At 41.2% G+C, this 17,768-nt stretch overlaps 1 protein-coding gene across 1 annotated transcript; it reads right to left on the reverse strand.

The window, feature by feature from the left end:
• Nucleotides 1-215: 215 nt before the first annotated feature.
• On the reverse strand, nucleotides 216-17,276 carry LOC111948680 (lysosomal proton-coupled steroid conjugate and bile acid symporter SLC46A3). The gene is made up of 3 exons (XM_023962776.2): nucleotides 17,212-17,276; nucleotides 2,042-2,255; nucleotides 216-1,196 (listed from the first exon to the last, which is right to left on the reverse strand). The coding sequence occupies exons 2-3, from the start codon at nucleotides 2,234-2,236 to the stop codon at nucleotides 216-218; spliced, it is 1,176 nt and encodes a 391-aa protein (XP_023818544.2). The 5' UTR covers nucleotides 2,237-2,255; nucleotides 17,212-17,276.
• Between the last annotated feature and the right edge of the window lie 492 nt (nucleotides 17,277-17,768).

Genomic DNA, 17,768 nt, shown 5'->3' on the forward strand with positions numbered 1-17,768 from the left:
AAGTTCAACTAACTAACTTCAATACACAACACTTACTGTCAATCAATAACTGGTCAGTTAAAAATCAAAGGAACGTTCTCTGCTGTACATTACTTTTCTCAATTACTTCTGGTAGTATTTGTTGGTCTATAACATTTTATCATTTATTTCATGTTAAATCAAGAAAAAAATGAACGCAAATCAGCTTCAGATAAAGTTTTTCCCATATTTTTACTTTAAAATTTTAGCAGTTTTGTTCCCATAATTAGTGGACATAAAAAAAACGGAAAAATGAGAACGATTTTGAAGCCTTTTCTTATGTGGGTTTTTTCCTTACCTATGAACATCAGCACAGTGGTCTTTGCAAATGACATCAGGATCATGCCAGATGCGACGGACAGGATCCCCAGCAGGACGATGAGAAGCTGTGGAACACGGCAATATGTGAGCGCTGCCACTCCTGCAAAACTTATCAGGGACACTGTGGTGGACAGGGCTGAACCATAGCCGATCAAAACCTCATTCCAGCAGAGGGGCTTGTTTAGTTCATACAGCGTCACCAAAGAAATGCCTCCAATGAAGGCAAATGAAAAGCTGGTAAAGATGAACATCATGAGGGCCAGAAGGATTTTACACTTAGAGCTAAGTCCTGAAAAGGTCTGGTAGACACCACAGACCAAAAATTTAAGTGCATGTCGTCGGGTAGATTCGTCGAAAATATCACCTTCGTTGGGAGCTTTCACTGTCTCTTCTAGGATGAAAATTGCATAAAGTAGGGTCAGACACTGGCACAACAATGAGGTTAGAAATGGCCAGTTAAAACCAGCTGCTCTTAGAAAGTAGCCTGTTGATATTGCAGCCACCCCTGACAACAGTCCACTCATCATGTCCACTCCAGCCATGCGCAAGGTTCTCTGACGTTCATTCTTGCACAAGTCGGCTATATAGGCATAGCAGCCCCCGAGAAACGTTCCCAAACCCCCAAACAGAGAGCTGAGAAATGAGGAGCCAATCAGCAAATAGATGTTCAGCTCAAAAAAGGACACCGTCAGGAAGGACGAAGCATAGATCAGTGAGCCAATCAAAGGCATGATGATGGTGATCTTGCGTCCTCCTCGGTCGCTGTAAGCCACCAGCAGGAGTGTGACGATCAAGGATGGGATCGTGGAGAGAAGCTCTGAATACATGGAGAACAGGGATGCCTGCTTCTGTACCTCCTGGAAATGCAGAAAAAGACAAATGAACTGCAATGGCAATTCCTCAAAAGGCAAAACAACCGTTTGGTTGCTGCGTGGCAAACCCTATTTTTTCTTTTTTCTGAAACCAATAGATATAGATTAATACGTTCAAAGATGCAGATGTCTTGTTTGAGACTCAAAGAAACAAGTTTTTTTTGTCCCCTACAAGTGCAGGTGTGGCTGTTTGAATTATCCTGAAATTTCCACTTCTGCTTTTACATTCCTCTTAAATTTGTAATTCTGTCTTTAAATAATTCATGACTTTTTTCTTCAGAACAGAGTATTTATAATTGTTGATGTGTCACAGACTCAAAGTCATGCAAGTATTATTTAGTCACAAGACACATATAGCCTTGAGCTGTTACAGCTGAATAGTTACACAAACGGGTGCTTAAAAAAAGGTCGGTTTATCGATAAACTAATGTGCTTTGACAGAGAAAGAATTATCTGGAGACTTGTTGAGGCACAACAAGAAAATGTTTGCATCAAAGTCTATAGTTTAGAAAAAATTGCTCATGATTAAATGCCAAAACTACCATCAATGTCAATGATAGTATAGATTTAATGATACTAGAAATAATTGTAAGCCTGCGAGAAGCTGAATTTCAGAACATCTGAATTTTATTGGTAAATTTAAAAAAACTGTTTTGTTTTTTTAGTTTCATCATGCAGGTAATGTCTGCACAGGAACTTTTCTGACTGTTTTTTAATTGTATTTTTTTAAGTTATTCAATGGGCACATCACATTTTAAACTACTTTCATTAGGAGTGCTCCTTTCAGATCCATTGAACACCTTTTTTGCAGTAAGTGGTTAATAACTTACCTTATGGAAGTCGGTCTGGTTGCTGCTACTGTTACTTGGTGCACATCTAGAGCTGTTGCTGGAGATGGGATAGGTGGTGTTGGTCAGCTGCAGCCACAGCCTGCGGTAGATGTATTGTTGCACAAGTGGGTAAATGAGAGAACTGCTAAAAGCAGACAGGGCCACCACTGGCTCCACAAGATAAAGGCGCTTCATGTTGATGCTGGAGGATTCTCTAAACAAATAAATAAGTAAACATCTTGAGAAATCAACAGAAACACAAGATACAAATGAAACCACTATGGAGACATATTTATGGCCCGCAGCAGTCATAGACTGCAAGGACCATATTGTAACTGGTACGAGGGTCGAACACTCAAAAAGTCCAAAACGTCAAAAAAACGCGTCAAAACGCCAAAAAATGGGGTCAAAAGTCGCCCAAAGCACACAACGAGACGACAATTGTGTAACGCAACAAAAATACACACACACACGCACAACACCCCCACACAAACGACAAATTTGTAGTCGCAAAAATGACGACAAAGACACAAAAAAGCCCCAAAAAGCCCTCAAAGAACGGGTTTAAAGCCAAAAAGACATGCCCAGCCTATAGTAAAAGACAGGCCGCATTGAAATACATAGGCCACCTGACTGCAAAAACTTCTATATTGTTTCTGCTTCGTTTCATTATTATTATTATTATGGCCCGCAGCACTCACAGAGTGCAAGGACCATATTGTAACTGGTACGAGGGTCGAACACTCAAAAAGGTCCAAAACGTCACAAAAACGCGTCAAAACGCCCAAAAATGGGGTCAAAAGTCGCCCAAAGCACACAACGACACGACAATTGTGTAACGCAACAAAAATACACACACACACGCACAACACCCCCACACAAACGACAAATTTGTAGTCGCAAAAATGACCACAAAAACACAAAAAAGCCCCAAAAAGCCCTCAAAGAACGGGTTTAAAGCCAAAAAGACATGCCCAGCCTATAGTAAAAGACAGGCCGCATTGAAATACATAGGCCACCTGACTGCAAAAACTTCTATATTGTTTCTGCTTTGTTTCATTATTATGGCCCGCAGCAGCAGTCACTGACTGCAAGGACCATATTGTTTTCGCAGTTGGAACGACGACCTCGCCGCGTTTCAGCGAGAATTTGACCCCCGCCGCATGCTCGAAAAGTCACCAAAATGTGCACACACCTGGGATAAATTGCAAATGAATTTTCCACAAAGTCAACGTCACCCCCCCGAAGACGATGACATCACGGCCAGCGATCCCGTCAAAAAAATGAATGGGCCGAAAATCGCGTATGGGGCCGAACAAAATGTACTTCAAAATACGGCCGCGAAACCAAGACACACGTGTCGGGGATATCCCAAAGATGTTTTGAAAGCATTACGGGACGGCCACACGACCTACGGCTTGGCGGCCATTTTGTGGCGAACTCTGAGAATTGGCGATTTTCGTGTTTTCCCACAATATGGGGAAAAGACACTTTTGTTTGAAGGATTTTCACGCAATTGCACACACTTGCTGCCAGCTCCAGTCTACAAACACCCCAGAAGTGTCGTTGACCTTTGACCTTGGGAAAAGGCCGCCATCTGGAATTTTCTCAAAAAATCACCTTTAGCACCAGATACAAACGAAAACTCGTCGCTGGAATTTTCATCAATCGTCTCGTAACTTTTCGGGCACCAACGGCCAGCTACTCTGGACAAAATGTTGGAATTAGAAGTTGTAGATTTTGAACGGCGTGCGCGTGGCGAGCTAGCAACCGTTGCCATCTTGGCTAGCTCGCACATTTTTCATCGGAATGTCGTGAAGAGGAAATATGCGATTCCTTGGCCCGCGCTGAACAAAACGATGCTACGCACGACAAGATCGATAAAGGAATGTGGGCGTGGTAAGCAAAAAACCGTCGCAAAAAAATGTGCCGACTCGGCAAAAACGAAAAAATTCGGAACTTTTTTTTTGAGAATCGACTAACGAAACCAATATACCCTTGTCCGCGATATCCAAAGGACGTTTTGAGATCATTACGGGATGGTGACACGACCTACGGTTTGGCGGCCATTTTGTGCCAAAATCTGCCATTTTGCGTTTTTCGCGTTTTTACACAATATGGAAAAATGAACTTTTTTTCGAGCGATTTTCACGAAATTTGACTCACATGTTGCTAGAGCCAGTCCACAACTACCTCTGGAGTTTCGTCCACCTTTGACCTCGGGAAAAGGCCGCCATCTTGAATCTTCTATAAAAAACGGCTTTACCCCTGGATTCAATCGTAAACTTGTCGTTGGAAATTTCCGCGATCGTCTCGAAACTTTTTGGGCATCAACGGCAAGCTACTGTGAAAAAAATGTTGCAATTAGAAGTTGTAGATTTTGAACGGCGTCCGCGTGGCGAGCTCGCAAAGTCGCGCACTGCTATTCCTCATACCTTATTATGGCCCGCAGCAGCAGTCACTGACTGCAAGGACCATATTGTTTTCGCAGTTGGAAGGACGACTTCGCCGCCTTTCAGCGAGAATTTGACCCCCGCCGCATGCTCGAAAAGTCACCAAAATGTGCACACACCTGGGATAAATTGCAAATGAATTTTCCACAAAGTCAACGTCACCCCCCCGAAGACGATGACATCACGGCCAGCGATCCCATCAAAAAAATGAATGGGCCGAAAATCGCGTATGGGGCCGAACAAAATGTACTTCAAAATACGGCCGCGAAACCAAGACACACGTGTCGGGGATATCCCAAAGATGTTTTGAAAGCATTACGGGACGGCCACACGACCTACGGCTTGGCGGCCATTTTGTGGCGAACTCTGAGAATTGGCGATTTTCGTGTTTTCCCACAATATGGGGAAAAGACACTTTTGTTTGAAGGATTTTCACGCAATTGCACACACTTGCTGCCAGCTCCAGTCTACAAACACCCCAGAAGTGTCGTTGACCTTTGACCTTGGGAAAAGGCCGCCATCTGGAATTTTCTCAAAAAATTACCTTTAGCACCAGATACAAACGAAAACTCGTCGCTGGAATTTTCATCAATCGTCTCGTAACTTTTCGGGCACCAACGGCCAGCTACTCTGGAAAAAATTGACTAACGAAACCAATAACCAACGTTGGGCATCAATGGCAAGCTACTGTGGAAAAAACGTTGGAATTAGAAGTTGTAGATTTTGAACGGCGTGCGCGTGGCGAACTAGCAAAGTGGTGCACTGTTATAACTCCTATGTTTTTCAAAGGACTACTGTGAAATTTGAATGCATGCATTAAAGCCTGAAACAGAATACATTGAAAAACACTGGACATGGACATATAAGGAATGTGGGCGTGGTTAGCATAAAACCACTGTTGCTAAGGACAACAAAAAGTTTACTTTTACCGATTTGTCCGAAACTGACGTCAACCTGTTCGTCCTCCCAAGGGGACCAAAACATAAAATGGTTGCTATTGAGATAAAATCAACAGAAAAGCTGCCATTTTGGAAAAAGTGGGTTTTTTAATCAACTTATGACATATAGCTCTCACCAATGGAGGAATGTGTTTTTTCTAGTCAGTTGATGATGCTGATCGCTATGCTAGCACTTTTAGCTGTGTTAGCATAACTAGCATAGTAAGCATAATTAGCATTTTTAAAAATGTGTTTTCCTGAGTCAGTTGATGATGCTGATCGCTATGCTTGCACTTTTAGCCACATTAGGATAGTTAGTATAGTTAGCATAATTAGCAAATGCCGTTTTGATTAGCCTTTATCAAAAGTGGGCGGTGAGAGAGGCGGTGGTGCGTAAATTTGAGCATGGAGGCGGTGGTGCGTAGAGTCGGGCGTGGAAGGCGGGTTGCGTCTGCGGGCCATACAACGCCGCTTGCGGCTTTAATTATTATTATTATTTTTACGTTTCTTCTTTCTTACGGATCCGTTGATCGCAAATTTGACCCCCGCCACATACCCGAAAACTCACCAAAATTGGCACACACCTGGGATAAATTGAAAATGAATTTTCGGCAAAGAGAACGCCACCCCCCCGAAGTCGATGACATCACAGCGAGCGTTCCCGTCAAAAAAATGAATGGGCCGAAAATTGCTTATGGGGCCAAAAAAAAATATTTCAAGTGAGAGCAACGAAACCAAAACACGCGTGTTGGAGATATCCCAAAGAAGTTATGAAATCATTATGGGATGGCCACACGACCTACGGCTTGGCGGCCATTTTGTGGCGAACTCAGAGAAATGGCGATTTTCGTGTTTTTTCACAATACGGGAAAACAACACTTTTGTTCAAGCGATTTTCACGAAATTGCATACACATGCCACAAACACAATTCTACAACGACCAAAGAAGTTTTGTTGACCTTTGACCTTGGGAAGGGGCGGCCATCTTGAATTTTCATAAAAAAGCACCTTTAGTAACGGATACAAACGAAAACTCGTCCTAGGGATTTTTATCGATCTTTTTGAAACTTCTCGAGCATCAATGGCAAGCAACTGTGGACAAAATGTTGGAATTAGAAGTTGTAGAATTTGAAACGCGTGCGCGTGGCAAATTCGCAACCGTCGCCATTTTAGCTAACTCGCACATATTTTATCGGAATAGCCTGAAACTGAAATATGCGATTCCCTGGCCCACACTGAACAAAACGATGTCACATACGACAAAATCGATAAAGGAATGTGGCCGTGGTAAACAAAAAACGATCGCAAAAAAAAGTGCTGACTCGGCAAAAAAAAAATTTTTCGGATTTTATTTTTAAGAATCGGCTAACGAAACCCAGATAACTTTGTCGGGTATATCCAAAGAAAGTTTTGAAATCATTACGTGATGGCGACACGACCTACGGTTTGGCGGCCATTTTGTGCCAACATCTGCCATCTTGAGTTTTTCGCGTTTTTACACTATATGGAAAAATGAACTTTTTTTCGAACTATTTTCACGAAATTTGACGTGCATGTCCCTAGCATAAGTCTACTGTCACCTCTGGAGTTTCGTCGACCTTTGACCTCGGGAAAAAGCGGCCATCTTGAATTTTCTGTAAAAAACACCTTTACCACCAGATTCAAACGTAAACTTGTCGTTGGAATTTCCATCGATCGTCTCAGAACTTTTTGGGCATCAATGGCAAGCTACTGTGGAAAAAATGTTGGAATTAGAAGTTGTAGATTTTGAACGGCGTGCGTGTGGCAAGCTAGCAAAGTGGCGCAGTGTTATAACTCCCATGCATTTCAATACAATACATTGAAAATTGAATGCATGCATTAATGCCTGAAACTGAATACATTGAAAAACACTGGATATGGACATATAAGGAATGTGGGCGTGGTTTGCATAAAACCACTGTTGCTAAGGACAACAAAAAGTTTACTTTTACAGATTTGTCCGAAACTGACGTCAATCTGTTCGTACTCCCGAGGGGACCAAAACATAAAACGGTTGCTATGGAGATAAAATCAACAGAAAGGCCGCCATTTTGGAAAAAGTGGGTTTTTTATCAACTTATGACATATAGCTCTCAACAATGGAGGAATGTGTTTTTCTGAGTCAGTTGATGATGCTGATCGCAATGCTAGCACTTTTAGCTATGTTAGCATAACTAGCATAGTTAGCATAATTAGCATTTTAGGTAATGTGTTTTTCTGAGTCAGTTGATGATGCTGATCGCTATGCTAGCACTTTTAGCCACATTAGCATAGTTAGCATAGTTAGCATAATTAGCATTTTAGGAAATGTTTTTTTTTTGAGTCAGTTGAGGATGCTGATCGCTATGGTAGCACTTTTAGCTATGTTAGCATAGCTAACATAGTTAGCATAATTAGCATTTTAGGTAATGTGTTTTTCTGAGTCAATTGATGAGGCTAATCGCTATGCTAGGACTTTTAGTCACATTAGCATAGTTAGCATAGTTAGCATTATTAGCAAATCCAGCCTTGACTAGCTTTTAATTTGTGGGCGGTGAGGGCGGAGAGGGTTGACGGTGGTGCGTAGAGTTGGGCGTGGAAAGCGGGTTGCGTCTGCGGGCCATACAACGCCGCTTGCGGCTTTATTATTATTATTCTTTCTAACGGATACTTTGAGCTCAAATTTGACCCCTGCCACATACCCGAAAACTCACCAAAATTGGCACACACCAAGGATAAATTAAAAATGAATTTTTGGCAAAGAGAACATCACCCCCCCCACGATGATGACATCACGGCGAGCGTTCCCGTCAAAAAAATGAATGGGCCGAAAATCGCTTATGGGGCCAAAAAAAAATATTTTGAAATACAGTTACGAAACCAAGACACGCGTGTTGGAGATATCCCCAAGAAGTTATGAAATCATTATGGGATGGCCACACGACCTACGGCTTGGCGGCCATTTTGTGGCGAACTCAGAGAAATGGCGAATTTCGTGTTTTTTGACAATATAGGAAAACGACATTTTTGTATGAGCGATTTTCACGAAATCGCACACATATGCTGACAGCGTAATTCTACAATAACCAAAGAAGTTTCGTTGACCTTTGACCTTGGCAAGGGGCGGCCATCTTGAATTTTCATAAAAAAGCACCTTTAGTAACGAATACAAACGAAAACTCGTCCTAGTGATTTTTATCAATCTTCTTGAAACTTCTCGGGCATCAATGGCAAGCTACTGTGGACAAAATGTTGGAATTAGAAGTTGTAGAATTTGAAACACGTGCGCTTGGCGAATTCGCAACCGTCGCCATTTTAGCTAGCTCGCACGTATTTTATCGGAATAGCCTGAAACTGAAATATGCGATACCCTGTCCCACACTGAACAAAACGATGTCACATACGACAAAATCGATAAAGGAATGTGGCCGTGGTAAACAAAAAACCATCGCAAAAAAAAGTGCTGACTCGGCAAAAAAAATTTTTTTCGGATTTTATTTTTAAGAATCGGCTAACGAAACTCAGATAACTTTGTCGGGTATATCCAAAGAAAGTTTTGAAATCATTACGTGATGGCGACATGACCTACGGTTTGGCGGCCATTTTGTGCCAAAATCTACCATTTTGCGTTTTTCGCGTTTTTACACAATATGGAAAAATGAACTTTTTTTCAAGCGATTTTCACGAAATTTGATGCGCATGTCCCTAGTGTAAGTCTACAATCACCTCTGGAGTTTCGTCGACCTTTGACCTTGGGAAAAGGCGGCCATCTTGAATTTTCTATAAAAAACACCTTTACCACCGGATTCAAACGTAAACTTGTCGTTGGAATTTTCTTCGATTGTCTCGAATCTTTTTGGGCATCAATGGCAAGCTACTGTGGAAAAAATGTTGGAATTAGAAGTTGTAGATTTTAAACGGCGTGCGCGTGGCAAGCTAGCAAAGTGGCGCACTGTTATAACTCCCATGCATTTCAATACAATACAGTGAAAATTGAATGCATGCATTCATGCCTGAAACAGAATACACTGAAAAACACTGGATATGGACATATAAGGAATGTGGGCGTGGTTAGCATTAAACCACTGTTGCTAAGGACGACAAAAAGTTTACTTTTACCGATTTGTCCGAAACTGACGTCAATCTGTTCGTCCTCCCGAGGGGACAAAAACATAAAATGGTTGCTATGGAGATAAAATCAACAGAAAAGCCGCCATTTTGAAAAAAGTGGGTTTTTTACTAACTTATGAGGTATAGCTCTCACCAATGGAGGAATGTGTTTTACTGAGTGGATCGATGATGCTGATCGCTATGCTAGCACTTTTAGCCACATTAGCATAGCTAGCATAGTTAGCATAATTAGCATTTTAGGTAATGTGTTTTTCTGAGTCAGTTGATGATGCTGATCGCTATGCTAGAACTTTTAGCCACATTAGCATAGCTAGCATAGTTAGCATAATTAGCATTTTAGGTAATGTGTTTTTCTGAGTCAGTTGATGATGCTGATCGCTTTGCTAGCACTTTTAACTATGTTAGCATAGCTAGCATAGTTAGAATAATAAGCATTTTAGGTAATGTGTTTTTCTGAGTCAGTTGATGATGCTGATCGCTTTGCTATGACTTTTAGCCACATTAGAATAGTTAACATAGTTAGCATTATTAGCAAATCCAGCTTTGACTAGCTTTTAATTTGTGGGCGGTGAGGGCGGAGAGGGCCGCGGTGTTGCGTAGTGTTGGGCGTGGAAGGCGGGTTGCGTCTGCGGGCCATACAACGCCGCTTGCGGCTTTAATTATGGCCCGCAGCACTCACAGAGTGCAAGGACCATATTGTAACTGGTACGAGGGTCGAACACTCAAAAAGTCCAAAACGTCAAAAAAACGCGTCAAAACGCCAAAAAATGGGGTCAAAAGTCGCCCAAAGCACACAACGACACGACAATTGTGTAACGCAACAAAAATACACACACACACGCACAACACCAACGCAAAAACGTCAAATTTGTAATCGCAAAAATGACGACAAAAACACGAAAAAGCCCCAAAAAGCCCTCAAAAGAAGGGTTTAAAGCCAAACAGACATGCCCAGCCTATAGTAAAAGACAGGCCGCATTGAAATACATAGGAAATCCTAACCGCAAAAACTTCTATATTGTTTTTCGAATGTTTATTATTATTATTATTATTCCCGTTTCTAACGGATCCGTTGAGCTCAAATTTGACCCCCGCCACATACCCGAAAACTCACCAAAATTGGCACACACCTGGGATAAATTGAAAATGAATTTTCGGCAAAGAGAACGTCACCCCCCCGAAATCGATGACATCACAGCGAGCGTTCCCGTAAAAAAAATGAATGGGCCGAAATCTCTTTATGGGGCCAAAAAAAAATATTTCGAAATAGAGCTATGAAACCAAAACACGCGTGTTGGAGATATCCCAAAGAAGTTATGAAATCATTATGGGATGGCCACACGACCTACGGCTTGGCGGCCATTTTGTGGCGAACTCAGAGAAATGGCGATTTTCATGTTTTTTGACAATATGGGAAAACGACACTTTTGTTTAAGCGATTTTCACGAAATTGCACACATATGCCAAGACCCTGATTCTACAATAACCAAAGAAGTTTCGTTGACCTTTGACCTTGGGAAGGGGCGGCCATCTTGAATTTTCTTAAAAAAGCACCTTTAGTAACGTATACAAACGAAAACTCGTCCTAGGGATTTTTATCGATCTTTTTGAAACTTCTCGGGCATCAATGGCAAGCTACTGTGGACAAAATGTTGGAATTAGAAGTTGTAGAATTTGAAAGGCGTGCGCGTGGCGAATTCGCAACCGTCGCCATTTTAGCTAGCTCGCACATATTTTATCGGAATAGCCTGAAACTGAAATATGCGATACCCTGGCCCAGACTGAACAAAACGATGTCACATACGACAAAATCGAGAAAGGAATGTGGCCGTGGTAAACAAAAAACCGTCGCAAAAAAAAGTGCTGACTCGGCAAAAAAAAAAAATTTCGGATTTTATTTTTAAGAATCGGCTAACGAAACCCAGATAACTCTGTCGGGTATATCCAAATAAAGTTTTGAAATCATTACGTGATGGCGACACGACCTACGGTTTGGCGGCCATTTTGTGCCAAAATCTGCCGTTTTGAGTTTTTCGCGTTTTTACACAATATGGAAAAATGAACTTTTTTTCGAGCGATTTTCACGAAATTTGACGCGCATGTCCGTAGCGTAAGTCTACAATCACCTCTGGAGTTTTGTCGACCTTTGACCTCGGGAAAAGGCGGCCATCTTGAATTTTCTATAAAAAACACCTTTACCACCAGATTCAAACGTAAACTTGTCGTTGGAATTTTCATCGATTGTATCGAAACTTTTTGGGCATCAATGGCAAGCTACTGTGGAAAAAATGTTGGAATTAGAAGTTTTAGATTTTGAACGGCGTGTACGTGGCATGCTAGCAAAGTGGCGCACTGTTATAACTACCATGCATTTCAATACAATACAGTGAAAATTGAATGCATGCATTCATGCCTGAAACTGAATACATTGAAAAACACTGGATATGGACATATAAGGAATGTGGGCGTGGTTAGCATAAAACCCCTGTTGCTAAGGACAACAAAAATTTTACTTTTACCGATTTGTCCGAAACTGACGTCAATCTGTTCGTCCTCTCAAGGGAACCAAAACACAAAATGGTTGCTATGGAGATAAAATCAACAGAAAAGCCGCCATTTTGGAAAAAGTGGGTTTTTTTTATCAACTTATGACATATAGCTCTCAGCAATGGAGGAATGTGTTTTTCTGAGTCAGTTGATGATGCTGATCGCTATGCTAGCACTTTCAGCCACATTAGCATAGCTAGCATAGTTAGCATAATTAGCATTTTAGGAAATGTGTTTTTCTGAGTCAGTTGATGATGCTGATCGCTATGCTAGCAATTTTAGCCACGTTAGCATAGCTAGCATTTTTAGCATAAATTAGCATTTTAGGTAATGTGTTTTTCTGAGTCAGTTGATTATGTTAATCGCTATGCTAGGACTTTTAGTCACATTAGCATAGTTAGCATAGTTAGCAGTATTAGCAAATCCAGCCTTAACTAGCTTTTAATTTGTGGGCGGTGAGGGCGGTTAGGGCGGTGGTGCGTAGAGTTGGGCGTGGAAGGCGGGTTGCGTCTGCGGGCCATACAACGCCGCTTGCGGCTTTAATTATTATTTATTATTATTATTCTTCTTGTCCTATAACGGCGTCTTTGAGCTTAATTTTGACCCCCGCCACATACCCGAAAACTCACCAAAATTGGCACACACCTGGGATAAATTGAAAATGAAGTTTTGGCAAAGAGAACGCCACCCCCCCGAAGTCGATGACATCACGGCGAGCGATCCCGTAAAAAAAATGAATGGGCCGAAAATCGCTTATGGGGCCAAAAAAAAATATTTTGAAATACAGTTACGAAACCAAAACACGCGTGTTGGAGATATCCCAAAGAAGTTATGAAATCATTATGGGATGCCCACACGACCTACGGCTTGGCGGCCATTTTGTGGCGAACTCAGAGAAATGGCGATTTTCGTGTTTTTTGACAATATGGGAAAACTACACTTTTGTTAAAGCGATTTTCACGAAATTTCATACACATGCCAAAAACACGATTCTACAACTACCAAAGAAGTTTTGTTGACCTTTGACCTTGGGAAGGGGCGGCCATCTTGAATTTTCATAAAAAAGCACCTTTAGTAACGTATACAAACGAAAACTCGTCCTAGGGATTTTTATCGATCTTTTTGAAACTTCTCAGGCATCAATGGCAAGCTACTGTGGACAAAATGTTGGAATTAGAAGTTGTAGAATTTGAAACGCGTGCGCGTGGCGAATTCGCAACCGTCGCCATTTTAGCTAGCTCGCACATATTTTATCGGAATAGCCTGAAACTGAAATATGCGATACCCTGGCCCACACTGAACAAAACGATGTCACATATGACAAAATCGATAAAGGAATGTGGCCGTGGTAAGCAAAAAACCGTCGCAAAAAAAAGTGCTGACTCGGCAAAAAAAAATTTTTTCGGATTTTATTTTTAAGAATCGGCTAACGAAACCCAGATAACTTTGTCGGGTATATCCAAAGAAAGTTTTGAAATCATTACGTGATGGCCACACGACCTACGGTTTGGCGGCCATTTTGTGCCAAAATCTGCCATTTTGAGTTTTTCGCGTTTTTACACGATATGGAAAAATGAACTTTTTTTTGAGCGATTTTCACGAAATTTGACTCGCATGTCCCTAGCGTAAGTCTACAATCACCTTTGGAGTTTCGTCGACCTTTGACCTCGGGAAAAGGCGGCCATCTTGAATTTTCTATAAAAAACACCTTAACCACCAGATTCAAACGTAAACTTGTCGTTGGAATTTTCTTCGATCGTCTCAAAACTTTTTGGGCATCAATGGCAAGCTACTGTGTAAAAAATGTTGGAATTAGAAGTTGTAGATTTTGAACGGCGTGCGCGTGGCAAGCTAGCAAAGTGGCGCACTGTTATAACTCCCATGCATTTCAATACAATACAGTGAAAATTGAATGCATGCATTAATGCCTGAAACTGAATACATTGAAAAACACTGGATATGGACATATAAGGAATGTGGGCGTGGTTAGCATAAAACTGCTGTTGCTAAGGACGACAAAAAGTTTACTTTTACCGATTTGTCCGAAACTGACGTCAATCTGTTCGTCCTCCCGAGGGGACCAAAACATAAAATTGTTGCTATGGAGATAAAATTAACAGAAAAGCCGCCATTTTGGAAAAAGTGGGTTTTTTTTAGCAACTTATGACATATAACTCTCACCAATGGAGGAATGTGTTTTTCTGAGTCAGTTGATGATGCTGATCGCTATGCTAGCACTTTTAGCTATGTTAGCATAACTAGCATAGTTAGCATAATTAGCATTTTAGGTAATGTGTTTTTCTGAGTCAGTTGATGATGCTGATCGCTATGCTAGCACTTTTAGCCACATTAGCATAGCTAGCATAGTTAGCATAATTAGCACTTTGAGTAATGTGTTTTTCTGAGTCAGTTGATGATGCTGATCGCTATGCTAACACTTTTAGCCACATTAGCATAGCTAGCATAGTTAGCATAATTAGCATTTTAGGTAATGTGTTTTTCTGAGTTAGTTGATGATGCTGATCGCTATGCTAGCACTTTAAGCCAAATTAGCATCGTTAGCATAATTAGCAAAATCAGCCTTGACTAGCTTTTAATTTGCGGGCTGTGAGGGCGGTGAGGTCGGCGGTGGTGCGTAGAGTTGGGCGTGGAAGGCGGGTTGCGTCTGCGGGCCATACAACGCCGCTTGCGGCTTTAATTATTATTCTTCTTGCACACTAACGGCGTCTTTGAGCTTAATTTTGACCCCCGCCACATACCCGAAAACTCACCAAAATTGGCACACATCTGGGATAAATTGAAAATGAATTTTCGGCAAAGAGAACGTCACCCCCCCGAAGTCGATGACATCACAGCGAGCGTTCCCGTAAAAAAAATGAATGGGCCGAAAATCGCTTATGGGGCCAAAAAAAAATATTTCAAATTAGAGCAACGAAACCAAAACACGCGTGTTGGAGATATCCCATAGAAGTTCTGAAATCATTATGGGATGGCCACACGACCTACGGCTTGGCGGCCATTTTGTGGCGAACTCAGAGAAATGGCGATTTTCGTGTTTTTTCACAATATGGGAAAACGACACTTTTGTTCAAGCGATTTTCACGAAATTGCACACACATGCCACAAACACGATTCTACAACTACCAAAGAAGTTTTGTTGACCTTTGACCTTGGCAAGGGGCGGCCATCTTGAATTTTCATAAAAAAGCACCTTTAGTAACGGATACAAACGAAAACTCGTCCTAGGGATTTTTATCAATCTTTTTGAAACTTCTCGGGCATCAATGGCAAGCTACTGTGGACAAAATGTTGGAATTAGAAGTTGTAGAATTTGAAACGCGTGCGCGTGGCGAATTCGCAACCGTCGCCATTTTAGCTAGCTCGCACATATTTTATCGGAATAGCCTGAAAATGAAATATGCGATACCCTGGCCCACACTGAACAAAATGATGTCACACAAGACAAAATCCATTAAGGAATGTGGCCGTGGTAAACAAAAAACGATAGCAAAAAAAAGTGCTGACTCGGCTAAAAAAAAAAATTCGGATTTTTTTTTTAAGAATCGGCTAGCGAAACCCAGATAACTTTGTCGGGTATATCCAAAGAAAGTTTTGAAATCATTACGTGATGGCGACACGACCTACGGTTTGGCGGCCATTTTGTGCCAAAATCGGCCATTTTGAGTTTTTCGCGTTTTTACACTATATGGAAAAATGAACTTTTTTTTGAGCGATTTTCACGAAATTTGACTCGCATGTCCGTAGCATAAGTCTACAATTACCTCTGGAGTTTCGTCGACCTTTGACCTCAGGAAAAGGCGGCCATCTTGAATTTTCGATAAATATTACCTTTATTGGCAGATTCAAACGTAAACTTGTCGTTGGAATTTTCAACGATTGTCTCGAAACTTTTTGGGCATCAATGACAAGCTACTGTGGAAAAAATGTTGGAATTAGAAGTTGTAGATTTTGAATGGCGTGCGTGTGGCAAGCTAGCAAAGTGGCGCAGTGTTATAACTCCCATGCATTTTAATACAATACAATGAAAATTGAATGCATGCATTCATGCCTGAAACTGAATACATTGAAAAACACTGGATATGGACATATAAGGAATATGGGCGTGGTTAGCATAAAACCACTGTTGCTAAGGACTACAAAAGGTTTACTTTTACCGATTTGTCCGAAACTGACGTCAATCTGTTCGTCCTCCCGAGGGGACCAAAACATAAAATGGTTGCTATGGAGATAAAATCAACAGAGAAGCCGCCATTTTGGAAAAAGTGGGTTTTTTATCAACTTATGACATATAGCTCTCACCAATGGAGGAATGTGTTTTTCTGAGTCAGTTGATGATGCTGATCGCAATGCTAGCACTTTTAGCCACATTAGCATAGCTAGCATAGTTAGCATAATTAGCATTTTTAGTAATGTGTTTTTCTGAGTAAGTTGATGATGCTGATCGCTATGTTAGCACTTTTAGCCACATTAGCATAGCTAGCATAGTTAGCATAATTAGCATTTTAGGTAATGTGTTTTTCTGAGTCAGTTGATGATGCTGATCGCTATGCTAGCACTTTTAGCCACATTAGCATAGCTAGCATTGTTAGCATAATTAGCATTTTAGGTAATGTGTTTTTCTGAGTCAGTTGATGATGCTGATCACAATGCTAGTACTTTTAGCCACATTACTATAGCTAGCATAGTTAGCATAATTAGCATATGCAGTTTTGACTAGCCATTATCAAAAGTTTGCGGTGAGGGCGGTGGTGCGTAGAGTTGGGCGTGGAAGGCGGGTTGCGTCTGCGGGCCATACAACGCCGCTTGCGGCTTTAATATTTACACTACATTTATAACATGACATCACCCAACGCTTTTAGAAATAGATGAAATTGTCGAGTAAAACTTAAATATACTTATTTACTATTTAAGTCTGTCACTGATAAAAAAGAAGAAAAACAATAGTGGGACAGCCGGAATCATTACCCAAAGTTTAATAATGGTGAGGAAACTAAGTCCCTATCAGGCTGTCGGGATATGCAGGGCGAAAACAATGAATGACATGCAAGTCTGTGGATAGTAAGAATAATTCCTTCTCTACCTTGTTGGTATTAATCTTGAAAGTGAGTTCTAGTCCTTTGACGGCTTAAAATGTCATCTAGACCAACAGCAGAGTTTATAAAATCCATAGGTCCCGCCCCCTTCCGTTTGTAATTGGACAACACTTTTCCGCATCGTTCTATTGGATGGCAGCGTATATAGTTGAAAGGAGTGGTTCTACTAGTAACATTCATTGTAAGAAGTTTCCAGCCTGATTATTTTCTTCATCTTATACCTTTTCCCTGTAACATTTAGGTCTACTTTCTATATTACCGTAACGTGAAGGAGGTGTGCATTCAATGGAAACGTACCACTGTGCCAACAAACCGGGAAGGATTTTTTTTTTTTTTAATTGATTCAGAACTACCGAAGAGGACTAGGGCCATGGACAAAGAAAAAAAAGGGCATAAAATTCTGACTTTAATCTCAGAATTTTGACTTTAATCTCAGAATTCTGACTTTAAGCTCAGAATTCTGACTTTAATCTCAGAACTGCGGAGGCCTGTGAGCTACTTCCTTCAGTTAGCTTTAGCAGCACTGTGGAGTCATACATGCCGA

Source organism: Oryzias latipes, chromosome 14, assembly GCF_053564925.1.
Source record: "Oryzias latipes strain Hd-rR chromosome 14, Olatipes_Hd-rR_3.1".
NCBI classification, from domain to species: Eukaryota; Metazoa; Chordata; class Actinopteri; order Beloniformes; family Adrianichthyidae; genus Oryzias; species Oryzias latipes.

Excerpts from the sequence above, each read along its gene's own strand:
- LOC111948680 (XM_023962776.2), bottom strand. The coding sequence starts at position 2,236 with ATGAAGCGCCTTTATCTTGTGGAGCCAGTGGTGGCCCTGTCTGCTTTT. Across the intron at positions 1,197-2,041 it reads ACCAGACCGACTTCCATAAG|GAGGTACAGAAGCAGGCATC; the intron begins GTAAGTTATTAA and ends CTGCATTTCCAG.